General features: G+C 40.3%; 1 protein-coding gene across 1 annotated transcript in view; it reads left to right on the forward strand.

Annotated features, from left to right (window-relative positions):
* Window positions 1-26,508, forward strand: part of LOC139954274 (ubiquitin carboxyl-terminal hydrolase 15-like) — a 38,266-nt gene that overhangs the window by 2,527 nt on the left and 9,231 nt on the right. The window contains exons 2-15 of the mRNA XM_071954005.1: window positions 299-426; window positions 2,101-2,358; window positions 6,879-7,024; window positions 8,030-8,151; window positions 9,189-9,391; window positions 11,510-11,643; window positions 14,089-14,247; window positions 15,721-15,945; window positions 16,875-16,958; window positions 18,330-18,424; window positions 19,787-19,858; window positions 21,076-21,204; window positions 22,137-22,213; window positions 23,018-23,212. Of these exons, the coding sequence (XP_071810106.1) occupies window positions 299-426; window positions 2,101-2,358; window positions 6,879-7,024; window positions 8,030-8,151; window positions 9,189-9,391; window positions 11,510-11,643; window positions 14,089-14,247; window positions 15,721-15,945; window positions 16,875-16,958; window positions 18,330-18,424; window positions 19,787-19,858; window positions 21,076-21,204; window positions 22,137-22,213; window positions 23,018-23,212 (2,027 nt within the window). The remainder of the gene's footprint in view (window positions 1-298; window positions 427-2,100; window positions 2,359-6,878; window positions 7,025-8,029; window positions 8,152-9,188; window positions 9,392-11,509; window positions 11,644-14,088; window positions 14,248-15,720; window positions 15,946-16,874; window positions 16,959-18,329; window positions 18,425-19,786; window positions 19,859-21,075; window positions 21,205-22,136; window positions 22,214-23,017; window positions 23,213-26,508) is intronic.

The raw sequence follows: 26,508 nt of genomic DNA on the forward strand, positions 1-26,508 counted from the left end.
TCGGGTTATTTATTTTTCAGCCCAAAATAAAACAATTCTTACTGAATGAACAAATAGAAAACTCCACAACATGCTTTACTTGTGTTTAAAAGATGAAAATCTAATTATGGACCCAACTTATTGTGATTTATGGGGCTAGCCATTTCCATGTAAGACTAGAATGGTGACCGCAAGAGCAGAATTTCGGTAGAAAGCAAAGCCATGAAATTGGTTCCAGATGGTGGTTATGATTTATAACAAGTTGTAGCCTTGATTAATGTAGTGTGGTACAGTAACGTCATGTGTTTCTTAATTACAGGTACCTCCTTGACAGCAAATGGTTCAAACAGTGGAAGAAATATGTCGGATATGACAGTTGGGATATGTACAACCTTGGAAATGAGACGAGCAATCCAGGCCCCATCGACAACTCAGGACTGTTTGTTGGTAATGTTTCTATTTTCTCTTTAAAATAGTGTAATGAACTTTAAAGGGTGGCTGCAGTGTTTTTTTTAAATAATTTAAACGATTAAACATGACTTTCTAAACCTGAAATATATTTTTTTTATTTTTATTAAATGCGCATTACAGGCCTGATACTTCACGGAGGCAACGGAGGCGATTGCCTCCGTTGCCCCTTGTCATTGCCTTGGTGCCCTTGAAATGCTCCAGTAGAAATTTACAATTTCCTCATAGGGTGCCCTTTGCCAAAGAGAAAATGCCTTGGTGCCCTTGCCCTTTCAAAAACGAAGCATACAGCTCTGGCGCAATGATTTTCAAGAGATTAGGGGAACCCACCCTGCCCGTAAAAGGGAGCCTTCATTTGCATAAATGTGACGTCATGTCGGTAACCCGAGCCGTCAGGCCCCCTGGCTGTGTGCATATAGAGACGTGTGCACTGTGTGGCCTGGTACCTAGGTGCGTGTAGTTAGGGACCAGACTCTTTTTGCCGACGATATGTTTGAATTCCCGACGTGACGTCGATGGTAGGGGGGCGGTAACAATCCACAAAAGGGGGGGCCATGACTTATATCAGAAATAAATGATAGCAAAATTACCTGTTTTATTTTAATTCACTGCAGCATCCCTTTTAAACAACTGGAACATTTTAGGTTAAAATTTTAAACCTGGAAGATTTAAAAATGGGAGATTTTGCGGTGAGCCTAGTTTAATTGGCAACGAGTAATCAGTTACTCAATTCGACAAGCCACCACAGCACTCTTAGGAATGTTTTTCAACACTGAACAAGTAAGCTGGACTTGGAGAGAGTTCTAACTGTCCGTCCCTAAAGGGTTTTAACTGTATTTGGCCAGTGGACTACTGTTAAGAATGTCATGAATGTTGATAGAATACAGTTCTAAATACCAGTTGCTAGTTCTGCCTTGGTTCTTATCGGTAATGATGCTTGTTGACAGCCTGATGGTGGCTGGGTGAATTTGGAAACAATTTAAAAAACATTTAGAAAACAATTTTTGTTTTCCCTGTTAACCATACCCCCAGAGTGCTAACCATACCCCCAGTGTAGAGCATCTCAGGGGAGTTTTCATACCGAGAGTAAAATAATTTGTTTATAACTACAGATAAGGAAGTATACGGGCTCAGTCAGAATCATTTTTTTTTCTCTTAAAGAAAAAAGGCAAAGATTTATCACTATGAAGGTAAACAAAAGTGGAAAAACCAAGGTACCAATTTGTAGAAATAGTAATAGACCAACATGTTTCAAACTCTTCAGTCTCCTGACGAAACATTGAAACCAATTCAAAGAATTCGCCCTGTGGCAGTGAAGTTCATAACGAGACGTCCCATCAATCCACTAAAGCGAAAGTAGTAATCCCAGCCGATTTCCTACCTACTGTCATGGTAGTAGTTAACGAGCAGGACTGTTCTTTTCAGAACTGAGAAATCTCTTGAATTCCGAGAATCTACCTGTCAGCGGTAGAATAAATAGCTAGGCAAGTTCTCAAAAGAACATAAACTACACAGCAAAGTAGATGCACATGGTGTTACCGCAAACCAACTATACATTGATACCTAACCATGCAATGCCTCAAAAATCACAATAGTAATATAACTATATTATACGTTATTAATCAGATGAGAATGATGTTATGTTTTTTTCAGAAGGGACAACGGACAAACTGAAAGAGAATTTGATTGATGATCTGGACTACGTGCTACTGCCAGCCGATGCTTGGGAGAAGCTGACCTCCTGGTACGGCACCACCCCTAATGAAGAACCCATCAAACGCAAAGTGGTGGAGTACGGCATGTTTGTCAAACATTGCAAGGTAGAGGTCTACTTGATGGAGCTCAAGCTGAGTGAGCACGGCAGCCCAGATAATTGTGTGTCTCACCAGTTCAGTAAAGCAGACACTATAGGTGAGTTGAAACCAACCCACTAGGTTCTCACTGAAGGAAAATAAAAATCAACCAATAGAAATTTAAGTCGGATCCTCACTTCCTTTTAAAAGCCTGGTTCCTGCTTCCTGCTAATGCGAATGCAAATGCGATATGAAGGGGCACTTCTATGAGGAAAATGTGAATTTGTATTGAAACTTTGCACCGCAGCTAAAGCACAGGCAGTGTTGTAGCTAGGACATTTTTAGTGGTGGGCGCAGCTGAATTTAAACTTGGTCAGAAATTGCGAGCAGTGCGCACGTACTTTGTTGTAAGGATTGTTTTCAGGGCTAAATATTAACATTCCAATCATGCCAAATGCACATTATGTAAGATTCAAGAATCACAATTTTTAAGTATAATGACAATTGTTATTACAAAAACGTGTAATACAAAATAATTGTGGTGCATTTGTTGTGAACAGACTGTTTTTGAAATAGTTTCTGCTGTTTGCCACGATGAAGTTGAACTTGAACTTTGAAGGTGGAGTGACTGTCTCGATAGTCTCAGGTACAGTTTCATTCTCAGCACTAACTGAAGCTGCACGAGATACTTTTATATCATCTTCCAATCTTTTCCCGTTTTCCAAAAAAGTCGTCCAGCTTACCGTTCGTTGTGAGGCCATCTTAAAATTTACACAGATCTCATTCAAGTTAAAATCCCAGCGCGCTGTCACACGTGTGGACGAAGCGAACGTGTTTACATGCCTACATCCGGGACACGCGAAACTCGTACACTAGACTTTACACAGTCCTTGTACTGTTGTGTGGCGATATTGTTTGTGTGTACATAGAATGCGTGAAATCCCCGCGAAAACCTCACGACTAGACTTGTAGTGCACTCTAGGGTCTACCACAGCGCGCGCTGGTGTACACCACATGTACATACATACACCGTGTACATGTGCACGGTACCAGCACTGCTGTCAGCCTGTAAAGACGGTACGCCTTCTACACTGTACTATAGTTCGTTCAATAAAAACGTCAGGGCACATTTCACGAAGAAAACTTCACAAGATGGCAAGAAGCAAGTTACGTGGGAAAACACGTTTGAGGTTTTTATTGCTCGTAATTCTGGCTCAAACAAATTACAAACTGCATTTAAAATGACAAAACACGAAAAAACATGACATTTTAGTCTTGCTATGTGATCAATATCAGTAGAACTTTTATTTTTTTATTAATTTTGGGGGAAATTTTGTGGTGGGCAGCAGTCTATTTTTCAGCTGAAGTGCCGGGCAGAAATTGTCAGTGCTGGGCGGGCCCGCCCACCACCGCCCACCGTGGCTACAACGCTGAGCACAGGGCACCACAGCAATAGACTGATCCATTAAGCTCCGCCCCATTGCATATTGACCATTCACATTGCAACGAAGGTCTGACACTAAGGTCCGACATGCGTGCGCGTATGCTTGGCGCGCGTGGCAGAGTTGTACAGAAAGGCATTGGAGAGCCCCACATGTTCTTGCTCACACAAGCGTCGTGGGCGGAGCCTACTGGATCGAGATTGCACAACAGATGTTGATTGAGCGATGTACGCCGACGGGTTACGCATTTGCGCCGCTTGGAAATGCGCTAAAATTCCCACGTGACACATCGAGTCTGTCTCAATGCGTTTATTGCTGGTTTGCCTAGATTTTACCAATAGAGGGCGTTTAATCCAAAACGATCTCTAGCGTTCAATGTTTCTTGTATTTTATTGTCGCACACAAAGTAACAATGACTACAGGCGTAAAATCTGCTTGTGTGTTATAAATATAATACACCATAATGATCGAGGAGCGCTGTCGATCGCGCATGTGAAGACAGTCGCGCTCCTCAAAAATGAAGGTCTGATGACCCCCCCCCTGAAAAAAGGGAAAACCCCCAAACAAGACATAAAAACCCAAAACATGAGAAAGGACATTGTATGGAGAATAGGCGAACAGGTTAGAAACTTCCACAGCATGATGAGGGAACCTAGATTTATAAGTCATTGAATCCAGACTATTGATTCAAGTCATATCATAGAGTATGGTCACATCAATGTGATGTTCAATGTCATCAAATGACCTTTCAGCTTGGAATGGTTGGTATGGCACTACACATCACACACACAGATGTAAACCTATACCGGACAGTATCTGCTGCATTGAAGTAATACCACTCACAATACACACAGAAGATTTGTGTATCTAAGTGTATACAAAGCAATGTAACTAAATACAATGTAGAATTGTAATGTAACTGTCTGGTGCTAACAGTCCTCATTGAACTGGGACTTTCGGCAGCAAGAAATGTTGGTGCTATCCGCAAACACAAAGGAAAAGTTGATCGTGTATAAATATCATTGGTAGGAATTAATGCATTGATATAGATCCTCAAATTATAGCATTATTATTTCTCTATGTATTTCCACTTGAACTGCTTCTGTTACACTGTTACACTGTTACACAATGTACCTGTTTATGTGTGTTGTGTTGTCACAAGATAGACTCTGATAGGGTCGAAAAGCCAGGCCATTTGCTATATTATTTGTTTGCAAACATACAAAAATACACACAGGACCTGGCTTCATACTATTCTAACAAACTGTGTTGTTGGTTTGTTATTTTATGTGCCACATAAGTTTGTTGATTGCAATACATAAGGAGCCTAATCTTATATGAACTTTAAAGACCCTGGACACTATTGGTAATTATCAAAGACCAGTCTTCTCACTTGGTATATCTCAACATATGCATAAAATAACAAACCTGTGAAAATTTGAGCTCAATTGGTCGTCGAAGTTGCGAGGTAAAAATGAAAGAAAAAACACCTTGTCACACGAAGATGTGTGCTACCAGATGCTTGATTTCGAGACCTCAAATTCTAAATTTGAGGTCTTGAAATCAAGCTTGTGGAATTTGTTTTCTTTTCTTTTCGAAAACTACGTCACGTCAGAGGGAGCCGTTTCTCACAATGTTTTATACTATCAACCTCTCCCCATTATTCGTTACCAAGTAAGGTTTTATGCTAATAATTATTTGGAGTAATTACCAATAGTGTCCACTGCCTTTAAAGGGTTGTTTCGTAAACTTGGGTGTGATGCCTGGCTATGTATGGCAGTTTACAGTTGGATGGCTTTTTACTGGTACCCCTGAACAAAAGAAATTGACAAAATAGGGAGACTGCCAATAAAGGTAGATAGTTGGTAGAGAGCCGGAAGGTTTATCCGGAGGTTATCAGTTGTTGGTTCAAATCCCGCTGTAGTAAATTTGTCTTTGTTCAACCCCAAATTAAAGGGAACCACAATTACATCTAATATGCAGAGGAAATTGTCATCTGTTGTCCAGGAAGGAAACATATTGCAAATGTTTAAGGGAGATTGTTTTCATAGAAGGAAATAGATAAAAACAATTCAACATTGATGTGAGGAGTGTATGCTAGAGACTGTGTGTACAAGTTCCAAAACAATTGGAAGAGTAAATAAACTTCTATCCTCAAGTTTTCAAACCTCAACCTGTGTGAGTTTCATTGAATTTAGTGGTCAGTCACGCTTGAATGAAAACATACAGGGATTCAGGGCTTGGCTAATTTGTGCTTTGTGCTTGGTGATTTTTGAGGTCTTTAGTCGCTTTGCATGGTGGGAGGACTGGGAGTATAATCAGGCGAGGTTGGGGGTAGCACTAGTGCTGGGCGAATACTGAAATTTTGGTATTTGGATACCGCTGGCCAACTATCCGAAATTAACCGGAAATTAAATACTTAATTTATGCTGTTTTATGCTGTCTTAATAGAAGTTTCATAAGGATTCAGACAAAACATTCCTATCAGTTGTCGCCCGACGTCCGCGGATATTCGGATATTAAAGAATATCCGGTTACTTGTTTGAAATTACAGAACTATCCGGTTTATAATTAGGTATTCGCGCCCATTGCGGATATCCGGTTAAGAAAAAAAAGGCATTCGCGGTTACGGATAGGAAAACCTATTCGCCATTCGGATATTCGAATAATAATCGCCCAGGCCTAGGTAGCACCATGTGCAAATCTCTTTTGAGTAGTGTTGATTCTGAGAATTTTTCAATCAGTGTGCTCTGATCCTTCTGAAGACAATCAGAGCATACTAATCGAAACGTTGTGTTGTCAACCACTGGTTCTTCTGAAAACCAACAATTCCCCCAAAAAAGATTTGCTTATGGTGCTTCTGCAAACCTTACCTGATGTATTTCAAATGATAATTTCTGTGTAGGGGACAAAGCTTTCAAATTGGGGAGCTTTCGAATGAGAAACTAGTCAGATTTTCATAACTTCAGATTCTTTATTTTGTTCTTAAAAAGTTGATGTAAAGGTAGTTTAAAAAAAAAATTTTTATTCTAAAAGGAAACCGGGAATCCAGATAAATCGGGACACCTCGCTGTAAAGGGACAAGTCCATTCCTAATTCCCCCCCGTGCCTAAGGCTATCCAACTAGTAGGACAGTACTACTTGTAATACCTTCACTCCAATAATTAACTAGTCTCGTTTAATATTTTGATTTCAGAAACCATCGAGAAAGAAATGAAGAAGCAGTTTAACATCAGCGAGGATCGAGAGACAAGACTATGGAATAAGTACATGAGTAATACATACGAACACCTCAGTAAGAAAGAGAACACTGTGCAAGATGCAGGACTCTATCAGGGACAGGTAAAAACACTTAGTGAGAAATGGCTCCCTCTCAAGTAGCGTAGTTTTCGAGAAAGAAGTAATTTTCCACGAATTTGATTTCGAGACCTCAGAATTAGATTTTGAGGTCTCGAAAGCACACAACTTCGTGTGACAAGGGTGTTTTTTCTTTCAAATTTTCACAGGTTTGTTATTTTATGCATGTGTTGAGATAAACCAAGTGAGAAGACTGGACTTTGACAATAACCAATAGTGTCTAGTGTCTTTAAAAATGTAGTGTGCCAAGCAGTTTTCTTATTTGTGTTTTGTAAGCACACCATTTTGTTACTGTGTGCTTTGGGGACATATTCTGGTTGCATACAGTATGTGGTAATATTATGCAAGTATGTGTTTGCTAGAATGTTCAATGTATAGTTTGATTAGATGACATAACTGCATCAGGGATTCAAAAAGAATGTTGGTGTTACCCCACACCAATGTTTAACAAGCAATTGTATACAATATTCCGTGGGATGTTACATGGGTGGGATTAAACAAAAATCAACAACTCCAGCATTTAAGACCAGATGGCTTAAAGGAACACGTTGCCTTGGTTTGGATCGGACGAGTTGGTCTATAAAAAGCATTTGTAACCCTTTTTTACAAAATGCATATGGTTGGAAAGATGTTTTAATAGTAGAATACATTGACCCACACAAGTTTGCCTCAAAATTGCGTGGTTTTCCTTTTACTGTGTGAACTAACACGGTCGACCATTTATGGGAGTCAAACATTTGACTCCCATAAATGGCCGACCGTGTTAGTAAAAGGAAAACCGTGCAATTTCGAGGCATGTTTGTGTGGATCATTGTATTCTACTTTTACAACATCTTTCTAACCATATGCATTTTTTAAAAAAAGATACAAACGCTTTCTAAAGACCAACTCGACCGATCCAAGGCAACGTGTTCCTTTAACCACTAGACCAGTGTGGCAATGTAACAGTTGATATGAGTTGATGACATGTGGAATTTTACTCACTGGTAGGTTTTGGTGATCGAGCAGAAGAATGAGGACGGTAACTGGCCTCGACAAGTCCCCACCACATCCAGTTATAGCAGTACGAAAGACTCAAGCAAATATATCTCCAGCTCCTCTTCATCAAGAAGGTAGGCTTGGTCCATTCAAAGTGTCTAGTAGAAAGACAAATTTTTGTGGCAGAAAACCGTTTTCACTTAATGTATCAGGAAAGATTGAGACTTTGTGTGCTCATGTTTATTAACAAGACAGCAGGGTTTGATTTTTCTTTCAATGTGGGGGGAACCAAAAAGACTACAGGGCCCAATTTCGTGGCTCTGCTTACCGCCAAATTCTGCGCTTACGATCCTGATTCGCCGCTTACGCGCAAGTGCCGAATTTCTGCGCTAGCCTTTTAAGCGTAGAATGCCACGTAATGTGAAGTAAGCACGCGCAGAAGCCAAGATTTGCCGCTAACCTGTAAAATACGCTTGCCGTAAGCACAGAAATCCCTGCTTTCGTAAGCGCCGATTCTGTGCTTACGGTAATCAGAGCCATGAAATTGGGCTCAGGGCTCGTAGCTCAACATTAGTGCTAGACCAGAATTTAATTTACAAGACTAAAATAAAAATTAATTGAACAAGCACAAAGAGACGATATTACTGAATGAGGACGCTTATTTATTTAGTTAAAAAACAGGACCACCAGGCTGGTCCGATTGTGAGTTTAATTACCCAGCTGAGCTGTAGCCATATATTGGATCTCCCTACATTGATGAGTAATATAGGGCTTTATACCTCAGTTAGTAGAACACCAACTTGTAAACTCAATAGGTCCTATCTAGGCTAACATCCTGCGCCAGTATTTTTTTTTTTCACCCCAAAATTGATTTCTAAATACTCGATCAGTTTCCCTTGTGGTTGATTACTCGTCAATTTGAATCAAGCTATTTACATCAGAGCACAATATGTTTTCGTTGTGTCCCTGATGCTTACACTACTTTTGTTTGGGCACTGCCCTGGTGACCAGTCTTTTTTTCTTCGTCTTTTTCTTCCACTATGTGCTTTTTAACATGTGTTCTGCGCCTTTGATCATTTTGTATGTAAGGGGCGCAATATAAATTTTTAAGTATTATTATTTATTTTTGTTACTAAAATTTGTTTGTATCTTTGGTTTTCTTAATGAACAGCTCCCCATCCACATATAGCTCTTACAGCGGTAACTCCTACTCCAGCTACAGTAGCTCTAGCAATTATGATTACAACAATGGTAGTAGCCGATCTGGCCTTCAGCCTGGTCTCTGTGGACTCAGCAATCTCGGCAACACATGCTTCATGAACTCAGCATTACAGTGTATGAGTAACGTACCACTACTGTCTGAATACTTTCTTAGTAAGTAATGTCTGTTACATACTGTGTAGCCTAAAGGCCAAGGGTCGATTTCACGAAGCGCTACGAGGCGTCGTAGCTCTAGTTACGATGTATACGCGTCGTAAATTTACGACGTGCTCCCCCATCGATTTCACGAAACTTACGATGCATTCTAGACGTCGCAAATTCCTTGACAACGAGCTAAGGTACATTGTAACTTACGATCACCCAAAGGGTCGTCTTAACTCACGTTGCTCTAGTCTCAAATGGCGTTAATGCTGCTTCTAGACAGAGAAGCCGGGCGGGCATTGCGCCGAGAAAGGTTATTTCGTTACTTCGTGACCGAAGATGCCCACTTGATACATTATTAACGGACGATGAAATTTACAGGCGCTATCGCTTTACACGAAATGGAATTGTTGGTTTATTGGAAAGGGTTGAATTAGAACATGACACAAAAGGTAAATTTAAATTAAAAAGCATCAAAGAAATGTTTAATTTGTTACTTATTACATGAACAATTTTAATTTATTTCTGTAAACTTACACAAGTACATGTACTCGACAAAACGCCAGTGATTAAAATCCCTTCAGCAGTAAAAGTAAACTGTCTAGCGCCACCATTCGTTTGCTCAAAAAACATGAAAAAAACATAAACAAACATGGCGGCGTTCACGCAGTGTCTTGCACATTTTGCACGTCTGCGCCATTTCTTTCTCCTCTCTTCGTCTCTTGTTAAACGGCTGTTTCATTATTACAACGCGTATTTGACATAAAACAGCCGTAGTGCAAAAAGGTCATCCTCGTTCTAAAACTTTGTTTTATATAAAGGGCATTTTCAATGCGTTGCGATGCGTCGTCCGTACGACGCGTTTCGTGAAATCGTTTATGCAGTTCGTCGGAGCTACGATACATCGCAGAGCCGTGATGCATCGTAAACCATACGATGCATCGCAAGTTAAGAAGAGCTTCATGAAACCGACCCCTGGTCACACAGGCCCGATAACGAGAACAAAAACGAGAACGATAAAATGCACGCACTCGATTGGTTGAATTGCCAGCCTTAGTCAACCAATTGAGGGCGTGCATTTTTCTCAATACCGGGGCCTGTGTGACCGGGCCTTTACCCTGACACAGCTTATGGTTAAGTACACAGTCACAATCATGGGTACACCTTTTCTTCTAAGGACACCAATTGAGCAACAGATAAATATTGAGGTACTCTTTGCAGATCTTGTATTTGACAAACTCAAACAATTTTTTATCATTATTGACACAGCGATTGTTAATTGATATATCACTTACATTGAGGTAACTGCTTCATCAGTGGTTTTCAAACTGTTGTCCATAAGATGGAAATGACAAAATGTGTGTACCCATGATTGTGGATGTGCACTAAAAGCATGTTGGATCTTAACTCTTTGCTTAAAGATTTTAAACCATTTTGAAGATGGAGCTTCTGGTACGGGGTTCTTATGGTAGTTGACTTTGGATGCAATTTTACTGTAAAGGGACACATTGCTTTCAAATTGGGCACTTTTGGCTATATTGAAAAAGCTTTTGTTACGAAATGAATATAGTTGGAAAGGTCTTTTAAAGTTAGAATAAAATGATCCACACTAAGACGTTCATGCATTTTGTAAAACTAATTTGTTGACTGCACAGATTACAAGACTGTCTATAGTGGACAATGCATCAACATACTCTTTGTTTGGAGACTGTCAAAGCAAGAGGCTTTTGTTTTTGTACTTGGTTAAAGGCAGTGGACAGTATCGGTAATTACTCAAAACTTACTTGGTAACAAGTAATGGGGAGAGGTTGATAGTATAAAACACTGTGAGAAACGGCTCCCTCTGGAGTAACGTAGTTATTTGAGGAAGAAGTAATTTTCCACAAATTTGATTTTGAGACCTCAGAATAAGACTTTGACGTCTTGAAATCAAGCATCTGAAAGCACTCAACTACATGTGACAGGGGTGTTTTTTTCTTTCAGTATTATCTCGAAACTTCGAAGACCACTTGAGCTCAAATTTTCACAGGTTAATTTATTTTATGCATATACACCAAGTGAGAAGACTGGTCGTTGACAATAACCAATAGTGTCCAGTGTCTTTAAACCAAAAACTTTTGTTCATTTCAGGTGAATCTTACAAGAAAGAGATGAACTTCAATAACCCATTGGGAATGCATGGAGAGATAGCCAAATCCTATGCCGATCTTATTAAACAAATGTGGTCAGGGTCGTATTCATACACAGTGCCTAGAAACTTTAAGGTAAGCGTCTTTGAAATGTTTAGCGCTTTTTGAGTGAACGGTAACAAATGAAATCCATTGCAGGCCTAGGATGTACATTGAGGTCATCAAGGCTAGGGCCTCTAATGCCCATAGTCTCGCCTTGGTGCCCTTTGAATGAACGGTAACAAATGAAATCCATTGCAGGCCTAGGATGTACATTGAGGTCATCAAGGCTAGGGCATCCAATGCACATAGTCCCGGCCTTGGTGCCCTTTGAATGAACGGTAACAAATGAAATCCATTGCAGGTCTAGGATGTACATTGAGTCAAGGCTAGGGCCTCTAATGCCCATAGTCTCGGCTTTGGTGCCCTTTGAATGAACGGTAACAAATGAAATCCATTGCAGGCCTAGGATGTACATTGAGGTCATCAAGGCTAGGGCCTCTAATGCACATAGTCTCGCCTTGGTGCCCTTTGAATGAACGGTAACAAATGAAATCCATTGCAGGCCTAGGATGTACATTGAGTCAAGGCTAGGGCCTCTAATGCCCATAGTCTCGGCTTTGGTGCCCTTTGAATGAACGGTAACAAATGAAATCCATTGCAGGCCTAGGATGTACATTGAGGTCATCAAGGCTAGGGCCTCTAATGCACATAGTCCCGGCCTTGGTGCCCTTTGAATGAACGGTAACAAATGAAATCCATTGCAGGCCTACATGTAGGATGTACATTGAGTCAAGGCTAGGGCCTCTAATGCCCATAGTCTCGGCTTTGGTGCCCTTTGAATGAACGGTAACAAATGAAATCCATTGCAGGCCTAGGATGTACATTGAGTCAAGGCTAGGGCATCCAATGCACATAGTCCCGGCCTTGGTGCCCTTTGAATGAACGGTAACAAATGAAATCCATTGCAGGCTTAGGATGTACATTGAGTCAAGGCTAGGGCATCCAATGCACATAGTCCCGGCCTTGGTGCCCTTTGAATGAACGGTAACAAATGAAATCCATTGCAGGCCTAGGATGTACATTGAGTCAAGGCTAGGGCATCCAATGCACATAGTCCCGGCCTTGGTGCCCTTTGAATGAACGGTAACAAATGAAATCCATTGCAGGCCTAGGATGTACATTGAGTCAAGGCTAGGGCATCCAATGCACATAGTCTCGCCTTGGTGCCCTAGGTTTTGGCATGGCTGTTCCTTACAAATATTCATATTGATGGTAAGGCTTTCATATGGAAGTACTCTGTTGCAAAGTGCGAGGGGGTTTGCCCCTTCAGAGTAGTTGTACGAGGGCTTGTTTTCACAAATCAGTCCAAGAGCCAATTTCATACAGCTGTTTCAGCAGAAAATATTGGGCTATAATTTCTTGCTTACTTGATTTGATTAGAAAACCAGTTACAGATGGTATATGTGACATGGCTTTTTGGTTGGTAACCTTGTTCTAGTAAGCACAAACATGGAAGGAAGAGGAGTTCGAACGGCTTGTAAGGGTATTCACGATCCTTTGTTACAAAGCCGTAAAGCTGTATGCTTTGATCACATGTTTCTTGCCGAGCTACTCTCACACAACGAGAATCGAGCGATGACATTTCACCGGAGTTACTAAATTCGAACACGCCAACATACATAAATACTCATGTGCAGTAGCTGTGTTTAGATTGTTTACGTGCGTCATGTTTTCCATGTAATTCTAAAAAACAAGCTGAATCTTTATATGGTTTGATCGTCGCAATCCAAATTTTTTTCTGTGGCAAGAAACGGGGATATGTCTCTCTTGACGAAGGAAATATTATGAGAAATATGGTATTATTTTTGTGCGATTTTAGGGGCTTTCGCCAACCTTTCCTGGAAACTCAATTAGGGGATCGTGTACGTGATGGTTTCCTTTGTCCGTTCGTATATTCAGTTTGGTGGAGCGATGTGGAGCATTTTGATTATAAGGCAGTTTAAATTGATATTTTGTCAGAAATGCTTCATAAATCATGCACCCCACAATGCAAAGCGGCTTGTGTCTGGCTTGGGCCCTCTGCAGAATTCGCGCTTTGTTTACCCACAGCTGTTTCACGACCGCGGAAAGAGAGTCTGTGTCTTTGATATAAAGCTCGTTCAAACTCCTTCTCTTCCTTCCTCCATTACACAACTATGAGCTAAGCTTCTTTTCTTGCTTTTAAAAAGCATGTTAAGGGGCCCTGATCTGTTATAATGTGATTTTGTTTGAAATTGACTAAACTACTCACATCATTTCTGCTGTAAACATTTGTAGGTTTTTAAAATAGTGAAATTTTACTCCTCAGAGCTCACCCAAGATTGTCTGTTCTATCATCAAATCAAGATAATTTGGGTATTTCTTACATTATGTACAATGGCTTTCTAGTGGTCTGTTCACTCCATGATTGCTGGAAGGTCAAGCCGGTTAATGCCAGAGTCACACTCTAGGGTGTTCACAAATATTCGCCAGCAACGTTATATATTATTGTGTACACAGATGCAAGTGGGACGGTTTGCGCCTCAGTTCTCTGGGTTCCAGCAGCAGGATTCCCAAGAGCTGTTGGCTTTCTTGCTGGATGGACTTCATGAAGACCTGAACAGGATCCAAAAGAAGCCTTACATCGAGATGAAAGAGAGCAATGGTAGACCAGATGAGGTAAAGTAACTATCATAAAAAAGTATATTTGATGAGGAAAAACCATAGAGTTATATATAAGAACTAGAGGGCGCACTGGCCTATATACGCTCCCCGGCATGCGCGCAGGCGGCCATTTTCTAAGTTGACAAAACAGCCATCTCACAGCAAGTGTTTGTGCGGCCATTTTGTAAGTTGAACAAACAGCATCGCGTGAGCGTTCAATAAAAAAAACCTCAAACATGTATTTCATATTCAGCGCGTGTACAGAATGGCACGCTTGTCATCTTTCGGTCCCATTGCGTTTGTGCAAGCAGCATCACCAGTGCGCCCTCTAGTTCTTATATATAACTCTTTGGGAAAAACCTACAGTGTCTAGGAAAATAATGTGGGTTCAAAAAATCAATATTTTATGAGAGATTACATCACAAGGGCAGACAATCTCTGTGTTATGAGGGCTATTTTGACTGATTATGGCTGTCGACCCAAAGCAATTGTCACTAGGGGCACTATGCCACCTACTCCAGGGGCTGAAACAGGGTTACCCCCTTCACAGTCCATAAGGATGAAGGCATGGTATCGTCCACTAGGGACCTGACTGGTAGAGCAAGAAGCACTACCTTCCCAATTGTATTCAAATATTAAGATTGGGTTGAATCATCCAATTTGTAGGGTGTGCTTGCCTTAAATAGTTGGGGATATAATACAGTGTGTAGCTTAACCATATGTGGAAGGGGGAGGTTCAGTATGTTTGTGAACTGGGCCCAAATTCATGATGCTTTTACAGAATTGTGCATAGAAGGCACCCTGCAAAATGTGTGATGCTATGGGCTGTAATTGCACAATTCTGTCTGAAGCAGCACCAAGAAATCTGGCACATTTGATGGAGGTGCCTAAGCACAAGAAACTAAGCCCAACAATATAATGCTTAAAGCCATTATACACTTTTGGTACAGAAAAAAAAGAAAAAAAGTTCACAGATTTACAAATAATTTACAGGGTTTACAGAAGGTAATGGTGAAAGACTTCTCTTGAAATATTGTTCCATGAAATTCTTGAAATATTGTTCCATGAAATGCTTTACTTTTTGAGAAAACATTAAAACAATATCAATTCTCGATAGCGAGAATTACGGATTTATTTTAAACACATGTCATGACACTGCGAAACGCGCGGAAGCAAGAGTGGGTTTTCTCGTTATTTTCTCCTGACTCTGATGACCGATTGAGCCTAAATTTTCACAGGTTTGTTATTTTATATATTAGTTGTGATACACGAAGTGTGGGACTTGGACATACTGTTTACCGAAAGTGTATAATGGCTTTAACAAAATAAGATTACCAGCAAAAATACAATTTCAACAATCACCAATCTGATTTCGGCGATTGCGGTATGTGCAAGGAGTCTAGTGGAGAATTATTTGATGAAAAAAGAAATTGACCCTGAACGCTGAACCTCTTACAATGAATCTTGAATTTGATCTTGACTGTCCAGCTTGTTGCCAAGGAGGCGTGGGCGAACCATCGGCGGCGCAATGACTCTATCATCGTGGATCTCTTCCATGGTCAGTTCAAGTCTACTCTGGTGTGTCCTGAATGCAGCAAGGTGTCAGTGACCTTTGACCCCTTCTGCTTCCTCAGCTTACCATTGCCCATCAAGAAGGAGAGATCGATGGAGATTGTCCTGATCCGACTTGATCCCAAGTGTCGACCACAGCAAGTAAGTTGAAGCATTCGCGTATGGGCACCAACCCTCAGAAATCAGAGAAATGAGTCTTGAATGATATGCTTCTCAAATTCAAATGTTTTTATTAATTTCTAATCAATGGGGGCACCTCAGACGAAATGATTTCGCTGGATGCTTACTACAGGGATGAGATTGTTCAGACTTTAGGCTGAATTCAGACTCTTTATGTTGGCCTGGTGAAGAAAATCAGACAATATTTGGAGTTTCCAAAAGCTCCTTGAAATCTATAACCCCAGGGGTTACCAATCGTTAGAAATGCCATCATTTCAACATACCTTTGAATTTGTATCAAAGTTTCAGACTTTTTCGTTAGTAATGACTCTCACCCCTTTTACTAGCATTACCATCTTTATAACAAGTATGATTCAGATAGGACTCATGAAAACAAATTCTGTGAGTTAACCAAACTATGACCTTAGCCAAATAAGAATAGATGTACTAAATGCAGAGGGACAATTAAAGAGCAGTTTTAGTTAGAGATCAGTGTACTATGAATAAGTAGATTTGAAGCTTTGCATAGTGTAGGACGTACATGTAAGAAATTAGTAGGTTTAGGGGTTGCAACCATGTGAGGTATTTTGTAATTTTGTTGTTTGTTTCTTATTTACTTTGGGGAAACCTCTGGTGAGGTGCTCAGCAACTACAAACACATCAAACTTTTAGAATTGTATTAGTATAAAAATATGTTTATAGAAACTAATCGATTAAGAGCAGGTAAGTCACTTCTCCTGTAGTTTGAGTACATTGTTCGAAGACTGTCCGAAGACTGTCCAAAGACTGTCCGAAGACTGTCCGAAGACTGTCCGAAGACTGTCCGAAGACTGTCCGAAGACTGTCCGAAGACTGTCCGAAGACTGTACTTGATCTCAACCCTGTTCTTTTTGTCTTTTTGTCTACTTCAGATGAAGGTTGTCGTTCCCAAATTGGGTATGGTGTACGACATCTGCAAAGCCGTGTCTAAAGTTACCAAGATCTCTCCAGACAAGGTAAAGCCACTTCCGTAGGCAATGTCTTTTAAACTGGCTCCAAATGCCATTTAAAACACCAGAAGACAGTCAGAATTCTCTCCAAATGGTCCATCTGACTATTTCAGTGTTAAAACGCATTCTTATAGTATTTGAAAGACTATTCATAAATACCTAAGACAGTTTATCCATTCTAATTGGTTGAGAGGGCATCTTGAGGTGTTGTTTGAACGGATAATATAACACCAGTAAAACGTGTTATAACATGGACAGTTGTGCCACCTCACGCGATATGCGGGATGCCCACATCATTCCCTTATAAGGAGTTGTTTACCCAATCGGGCCGAGGGTCTAACCATTTTATAGCTGGAGGGGTGTTGTGTTGAAAGAAATCATTGAACAATTATAATTTTTGCATTTATTTTACCTTTTGACCAAAAAGTGTTGATGATTTTTTGACCGAAAAGGTATTTATGAAATTTATGAATGGGAATCAAAGTGTGTTGAATCGGTTTTCAACTAGTGGTTTAAACCCGCCGAGGCTTGGTTCTTGATAATTTACCTAGACTTCGTCTCGGTAAAATTATCAAGTCCAGGCCTCGGCGCGGGTTTAAACCACTAGTTGAAAACCTCTTCACCACACATTGATTCCCTTATTGAAAAAGCTGACAGACTTGTAAAAATGACAAGCTAACTGGTCCTGCTGACGAGTCACTAAAAAAAGTTAAAGGCAGACCCTGTATGAGCAGAACTCAATACATTAACCTTCTGGCTAGATGACCCATTCAAGGACAAAGCACTACAGTGTATAGACGTGTACCTACACTTTGCTGATCAGAAACACTAGAGCTTGAGTCCAGTGCGATAGACCGCTCAGCAACGAAAACGCCCAATATGTAATTTTCTGTTGTCTTTGAGTCTTTGTATCATCATCATCATCAGTCGGCTGCACAGCAGGCGGACACAAGCTTTTCCCGTTCTCTCCTGTCTTGTGCTATTCTCCGAATCTCAAGAGGGGAGAGCAGAAAATCCGGGGAGACTAATCTTCCGATGTGCTCAGGGTACAGCAGGCGCTGACGACCTTGTTTGCGCCGGCCATGCGATGGGGAGTACAGAGCGTAGATGTTGAGTGGCTCGTTGGTGGGTTTCTGCAGGATGTGTCCGACCCATCTGAGTTGTCGTTTGCGGATGGTCTGAGTTAATGCACCTTGGTGGCTGATGTTGTACAACGTGGTGTTAGTAACCCTGTCGAGACGTGTTATTCCAAGTATGATTCGGAGGCAGTTCGTGTGGTAGCTGTCGAGATAAGCAGTCTTTATAGGAGACATTAAAGCTTCCCTTGCATTTGTGTCGTGATTAGATTGATTTGCACTCTTTGCTGTTTCCTTGCAGATGGTAGTAACTGATGTATACAACCACCGTTTCCACATAGTATTTCCACCCAATGATCGCATCAAGAATATTACAGATAAAGATGATATTTATGTGTGAGTATTCATCCTTTCTTGTTCTTGATTGTTCTAAGTTTCTTAATCTTGCTAGATTTATTCAGCAGTGGTGTTGAAATTGTCAAAACGTTGTATCATGTTTAAAGTAGCCCAAATTTACTCACAAAACAAATACACAGACCATTTTCGTACAGTATTATAACAATTTTGCAAAATGAGATACAACGATTTTGCATGTATATTCCGTTTGTGTATATCTACTTTGCTGTGTAGATTTTGTTTTTTGGGGACTACATGTAGGTCTTGCTTTATACATTGATACCTCACAATGCAATGCCTCAAAACCTATAACAGTTTTTGCACTGATGTAACAATGTTTAAATGATATTCTGCTTATATTTGCTCAGCAGAAATTGTTAAGTACCATTGTCTGCTTAAGCGGTTCTAGGTAAATCTGCTGCCACCTAGTGATCCAATGATTTAACTGTATCTACATCTCTTCCAATAAAGTTTCTTTTCTCAAAGGAAATGAAAAACATGCTTTGAATTATTAATTAATAATAATAATACTAATAGTGGCTTCTTACATAGCAGTGACGCTCATGGCGCATCAACATTATTACCCCTGGTCACTGGGCCTTAAATCATTCATTAAACAATCTCCCCATACAGCCTGTGCCGCCTAATATGTAGCGCAATCAAGGCTGATCAATCACAAGAAATTGTATTTTTTTCTTGCGTTGGGGCGATCAAAAATCATCAATCTTTGATCTGTAGGACTGTACGTTTTTAATAAAATTCATTGCAACAATGCATGATAGTCTCTCTGATTCCCTGTTTTTTCCTGCTCCTAATTCCAGACTTTTATCTGAATTCAGCCTCTTTTTTAAAGTTGGCCTAGTCCACAAAACCCTTGTTTTTTTCCCAAATAAAGTTAGTGCTCTTTTTCTGTAGCACTCGTAAGTTCATTGGAATGTACAACTCTGGTGTCCAATTTCATAGAGCTGCTAAGCACAAAAATGTGCTTAGCATGAAATTTTTGCCTTGATAAAAACAGGATTACCAACAAAATTTGCACGTGACTTTCAGGATAAGCAAACAACAGCTGAATATCAGTAACGAGCAAACTGCAACAATTGGAAATTTGGTTGGAAATCCTGTTTTTATCAAGAAAGAAATTTCATGCTTAGAAGCAAATTTTTGTGCTAAGCAGCTCTATGAAATTGGGCCCAGGGGTTATCAAAAGGTGGAATTGCCAGAATGTGAATGTACCTGATAAGATGTATATCCCAGTTTCAGATGTTTTTATCAGAACTGACTCTCACCCCTGCAAATCATAGTGTGCATTGTATTACTGGGTTATGTGAACTAGTTATTATTTTATTTTCTACTTTGTTGCAGTTATGAAGTTCCTGTCAATATAGCAGATGATCCTGAGTACGTCATACTGCCTGTATACCTCAGAGAAAAAAGGTTAGTCATCAACCATTGCAGATGCAGAATACACCTCTGTTAAATGGGCACCTACCATTTCCATAAGCCTTTTTGAGGTATGGCGGACACAATGCTACAACACTGTAAAGTTGTGGTAAATTTGTGCGTATTGACCATAGAAATAGAACGAGTGTTATTCAGTGAAGTGTGCATTTTAGGCGACGCGGCGTTTACACGTAAACCTAATGACCACCAACATGGTGAGCGTGGCATCAGTCGCGGCGTGTGACGCGTGCGTATCACGTCCGCCATACCTTGAAAAGGCTTATTGTTTGGGGGTCAATTCCTTTGTGTACATTTTTATTTCCAAACTTTTGGACAGAATGTGCACATGTAACTGCAATGCCTATCATACAAGACGTCAAACGTGCTGAGACGGGAGAATTTAGTACAATGTAAGGGTATCAATTTTAATAACATTAACTCGGAGTTATCATTTGGGGATTTAAAACTTGGGATAAATAAGGGAATCAATGTGTGGTGAAGAGGTTTTCAACTAGTGATTTAATCCCAACGAGGCCTGGTTCTTGATAATTTTACCGAGACGAAGTCGAGGTAAATTATCAAGAACCAGGCCTCGGCGGGTTTAAACCACTAGTTGAAAACCTCTTCACCACACATTGATTCCCATTCATAAATACCTTTTCGGTAAAAAACATCATCACATTTTGGTCAAAAAGTAAAATAAATGCAAAAATTATAATTGTTAAATGATTTCTTTCAACACAACACCCCTCCAGCTATGAAATGGTAAAGCCTTTCGCCACCCTCGGGTAAACAACTCCTTATAAGGGAATTCTGTGCGCGTCGCCCGTATCGCGTGATGTGGTACAACTGTTTCAGCCGTTACTCTCGACCAATAGGAATGAAGAAACTGTCTTAAAAGAACAGGTGCAAGGTCGCATGTCACGCCCATGAATTAACACTTTTTACCGGTCATAAACAAAGGTTTATACACACCCACGTGACGCGCTATCCACCACTAGGAATAGCAAAACTGTCTGAGGTATTTATGAATGCCAAGTAAAACACTTCTGAGGACCTTGTTTCACTTCAGCGTGCTTGGGCTAAACTTCCAAAATTTGGATCCAGAATGCCCCACAGCAGGGGCAAATCCTGTTGAGAACCCTTGTTAAAGATTTAAAAAGGAAACACAACTAACATCTTCTCTCTTACATTGTATGGTCTTTCTGTAGCTCAAAGAGTTCATCGTACAGCTACAGTCAAAACAGTTACAATCTGTTTGGTCAGCCTATGCTGGTACCAGTCCCTCGCAAGAATATAGCATTTCAAGAACTCTACAGACTCATTCTCAACAAGATGTCGTAAGTAACCAATTGATTAAATTTCTCAGATTTATATCTGGATTGTTTTAGTTACTAAGAATTTGTGTTACTGTTACAGTTAGGGTTCTGCAAAAAAAATTTTATGGTGTCATAAATTTGTTCTTTTATGGGGAAATTTATAATCTGCTCCACTTTTTTTTATAGTAAATCCAGATTTCTTTGTGATTGATAGTTTAGTCTTTTGGAATGTACTTTGAAAAAAGTTGTGAGATAAAAACTGGACGCTTTAAAAGCTTCCTTAATCCTAAAGGGGTGAAATTTCTGCATTTTTTCTTTCCCTATTCTGCAAATCTAACTTTCAGGTAAAAAAGTGCCAGATACCATGCTGTTATGGTATCTCACTCCATACAAACTATACAACCAATAATAATATTCCCCATTTTTTTTCACTACCAACTCACTTGCCTGCTCCCTAGATTAAAGACACTGGACACTGTTGGTAATTGTCAAATACCATCTTCTCACTTGGTGTAACTCAACATATGCACAAAATAACAAACCTGTGAAAATTTGAGATCAATTTGTCGTCAAAGTTGCGAGATAATAATGGAAGAACGAGACCTCAACATCTAATTCTGAGGTCTCAAAATCAAATTCGTTGAAAATTACTTATTTCTCAAAAACTATGTTACTTCAGAGGGAGCAGTTTCTCACAATGTTTTATACTATCAACCTCTCCCCATTACTCGTTACCAAGTAAGGTTTTATGCTAATAATTATTTTGAGTAATTACCACTAGTGTCCACTGCCTTTAATTACCTAAGATCCTTCCTCACTGTATCAAAAGTCAAACACCAAAAGTTATGGATTCTGGTTATGGAGGTATGGTCTGATTTCACTTAAATATCTGGGTAATATCTGCTGTATTTTTCATAAGTTTGTGCTCTCAGACTAACATATTATCTTTGCAGGAGATACGTTAGTATACCTGAAAACGAAAACTGGCTGAAGGATGACAATGATGGCAATGAAATCATAGAAAATGGAGGTAAATATCAACTACAAGACGAATAACAAATAGTTTTAAGTTATAGCAAACCATTTTAAAGAAACTCGTCCACCCCACACAAATATTAAACCCCCTCCTAAACAAAGTGGATGACTCCATGTAGTTGACTACTTTCAATCTGAAAGCTTGCTAATTATCAAGGTCAAACCAGTACTGTACAAGTAACTCAAGGACACTAAATTATCTGCAAAAATCCAAGATGAAAGAAATGTGACTAATTGACTAATTGCCTGTAAACAAAATTATCTTGTGACAAGGAACTGCGCTTTGAAATCTTTGTATTTACTCATTGTTTTAAAACTTGATGGAGATGACTCAAAGCCAATGGACACTTTCGGATCAGTATTGTCCAAAGGCCCACACTTTGTGTATCACAACTTATATATAAAATAACAAACCTGTGAAAGTTTAGGCTCAATCGGTCATCGGAGTCGGGAGAAAACAACGGGAAAACCCACCCTTGTTTCTGCACGTTTCGCCGTGTCATGACATGCGTTTACTATAAATCCGTAATTCTCGATGTCGAGAATTGATAATTGTTTTCATGTTTTCTCAAAAAGTAAAGCATTTCATGGAATAATATTTCAAGAGAAGTCTTTCACCACTACCTTCTGTAAACCCTGTAAGTTATTTGTAAATCTGTGAACTTTTATTTTTGTTTCTGTTGGGAAAGTGTATAATGGCTTTAATATAACAACAACTACCGCTTATCGGATGCTGATTACCAATAGCGTAAAGAATCTGCCTTGTGATTAACAATTTTGTTTTGATCCGTCCATCCAGAAACGGACATGGACTCTGATTCTGACTCTCAGGAGAACAATGGCGCTGAAGAGAACGGAAGATGCGGTAACCTTAACAATGAGAAGAAAGTGGACAAGAAGGGATCAACGCTGTTTGGTATGACGCTGGTTAACTCCTATGGTAGTGCAGTGCTGGCCAAACTCAAGGATGATGGCAACCCTATCAAATTCACAAGTAGGTGCTCGTTTACTGCAAGATGTAGGGAGGAATTTCAACTACTACCTTCTGCTCCCCTGAGCTCTTTCCACTTTAAATGTATTTTCTTCTTGTAGCCCCATACCAAGAGTGGCTTTTAGCCTTGTTTGGGGAGAACTTGCATAATGTTTTCTTTATATAGGTAGTTTTAAGACTTCAGACTTTTCGTGTGTCTGCCTTGCGAAGAAGTAAACTCAAGTTTAGAATTTGAGGTCTCATAATCAACCATCTAAACGCACACAACTTCGTGTGACAAGGGTGTTTTTTCTTTCATTACTATCTCGCAACTTGACGACCAATTGAGCTTAAATTTTCACAGGTTTGTTGTTTTATGCATATGTTGAGATACACCAAGTGAGAAGACTGGTCTTTGACAATTACCAATATTGTCCAGTTGTTTTAAATAAACTGCAAATTCTTCTAAAGCTTTACACCATGTGTACATGATGGTCAGCCCTCACACTTTTGTCCAAGAACCAAACATCATTCCTGCTCATTGTTGGCAATGAATCTCCCCTCTTTTATTTCAAATTGTTTGAAGGTTAGTTTACAGGAGTGATTGAGCGTGGTGAGCTTTGATGAGAGATGGCATAAACGAACATAAAAACCCATAATAATAATTGAAAATTTGGCTTATACTGTGCAGTGGGTGGTGGGAAGGCTCTCTGAGCCCCAAAACCAGACGTTCAGTAGCTTGTAGAAATGACCCGCCACGTCGGCAGTGGTGAATTGCTCCTCGGAAGAAGCAGCAGTGCTCCTCGGAAGAAGCAACAGCTTTTGACAGAATTGTACAGTTTGCTGCCACTTTATCAGTCTTTCAATCTCAGTGTAGTGCTTGAATGTTTTCCGTGAAGCCCATCTGCAGTGATCCATCACTTCTTCTTCTGTTGCGCCAAGGAACTGCAAGGTGATTGCGACCCCTGACCGTCCATCGTGGGCTCTCAGGAGGAGATCTTCGGGGTCGCTCAATGCAGAAAAGTACACTTTCAGACGAGATTTAGGCCTAATGCCTACAAAGGGCTCGTTTGCCAGGCTCTTCTTATTTGATGTCGAGGGGTGAAAGAAATACCCATTAGTTAGATCAAGCATGTGTGGTTTTGCTAAATCAAATAAAACCTGTACTGCATCGGCTGGGTTCATTTCCCCCTTGGTCCTCCTGTTCCGGGACTATGATCAAGCTAGAGTCATCTTCTCTTACTGTCTTTGGTCCTCCTGTTCCCGGACTATGATCAAGCTAGAGTCATCTTCTCTTACTGTCTTTGGTCCTCCTGTTCCGGGACTATGATCAAGCTAGAGTCATCTTCTCTTACTGTCTTTGGTCCTCCTGTTCCGGGACTATGATCAAGCTAGAGTCACCTTCTCTTACTGTCTTTGGTCCTCCTGTTCCGGGACTATGATCAAGCTAGAGTCATCTTCTCTTACTGTCTTTGGTCCTCCTGTTCCGGGACTATGATCAAGCTAGAGTCACCTTCTCTTACTGTCTTGCCAATTGTGTGATTGAAGATAAAAACACCCCCTTCGATCATTGTTATCTCACAGGCTCTTACTCTTCCCAAGTCGCCAGCTCGGTCGCACACCCACCACAGGCAAAAGAAAGAAAGCCAAATCTCTCTGAAGCACATACTTGTGCAAAAAGGGCTTCTGATCCTTTTCGGAGATTGCGATAGTATCCCTTCTCGTGGTGTGCTTGCAAGAAGACATCCAAAGCCTTCCTAGTCTGCCCTTCTGTAAATCATAAGAGCGGCTATCCAATTTGTTTTCCAATTCTCTGAGCCTGGATGCTACTTTTTCCACCTTTTAACAAAAGAGAAAACACTCCATAAACGCATAGATATAAGGATCAAGGGTACTCGGCATTCTATTTGAATCCCTGTGGGTACACCGCAAATACTGTTCTGTAGGCAAAAAAGCCGGTGTTCATTTGCTACAAGTGGCGTTTGGATAACAAATACCTCCTCGATGCAACAAGTTACTTTTGTGGTAAGAGTCAAGTAATTTTATAACTTTACCAACAATGTAAATTAGATTGACCTGCAACTGCCGAGGCCTTAAATTATGGGAAAATGCCTGCAACTGCCTAGGCGGGGTAATTACTAGTTAATAATAATTAATATATATTACTTACAACTTTAACCAATGAGCAGGTTCTTCCCTGTGAGGGGCAAACACCACCAAGCCAAGTCCAAACCTGCTACATTGGCTAAGGAAAATAGTAGCGATCGAGAACCTTCTCTGACCAGAGCTGACGATGAAGTGGACGAGCATTTGCTATGCGCCCCTCGATGTCGTTACACCTCAGCAGTTTTCAAAAGAAGAAGGGAACAAAAGCGTGCATCTTTTGTGCACAAAGAAAGCTTTATTTATTCTTAAAGGAATTCACTACATTAGTCCCCTTCTAGATCACATGAGTTTTGACATGGGATCGGAAAATTAAATTAAATAAATAAATAAATGAAAGTAGTCCTTTAATATTTACAACTATGCGCGGTTTATTTACAAAATGCATCTAAATATCGCTGAATTGAAATATCTCCCCCAGTACTCGCCCTTTAGTGGCTCACCCTTAAAGAAATCAATTAAGTTGACTCCGTAATGAAGCCAGCCGCCGACCTCTTTCTTATTCGAAGATTCTGATAAAACATCGTCCCAGGCATTTAAATTATTGTTCAAAGTGCCGGCTACAAAAAAGTTTGGATCTTGAAATCTAAGAAACTGCTTTTTGGGAGTTACTCTACCCGCCCTATCATCATTAGGGCCCGGCGCCTTGGGAACCGGATAGTGGCTCTGGTTGCTATCGATGTCATAAAAAATTCACAGGCATGCGCCTGGCTGTTTAAACGGCAATTGGATCAAAGGTTGAGTTTTGAGACTTCACCAGAATGACTGTGGCTGAATGAGTTGTGGCTTTTCTAATACTCTTAGGGGCGCTGCCCAAGGGATCTGGGTCTATGTTGTCGCCCTCTGTCTTGCGACCGACAGCTGGATCCACCGGCACTGCAGGTTCGTTTTGGAGAGCCTTTGGCAAGATTCCTCCGCTGTCCTCCGTTTGGCGCTAAGGCCAGGGCGTGCTCTTTCCAACGCCCCTCCATATTTCTTAACTGTACAACTTCTTCCCAACCATCTTTTATCAAGAGCTTGAAACATTGGGGCGACAGCTTGAAGGAGATGCATACCTTGAAAAAGGTCGTCTGCTTCGGTATTTATGCCCTGAAAAGCATCCGTCTTCTCCTGTAAATGTATGAAAACACCCGAATGTGAGAGTGTATGTGTGTCTA

This window comes from Asterias amurensis, chromosome 2, assembly GCF_032118995.1.
Source record: "Asterias amurensis chromosome 2, ASM3211899v1".
NCBI classification, from domain to species: domain Eukaryota; kingdom Metazoa; phylum Echinodermata; class Asteroidea; order Forcipulatida; family Asteriidae; genus Asterias; species Asterias amurensis.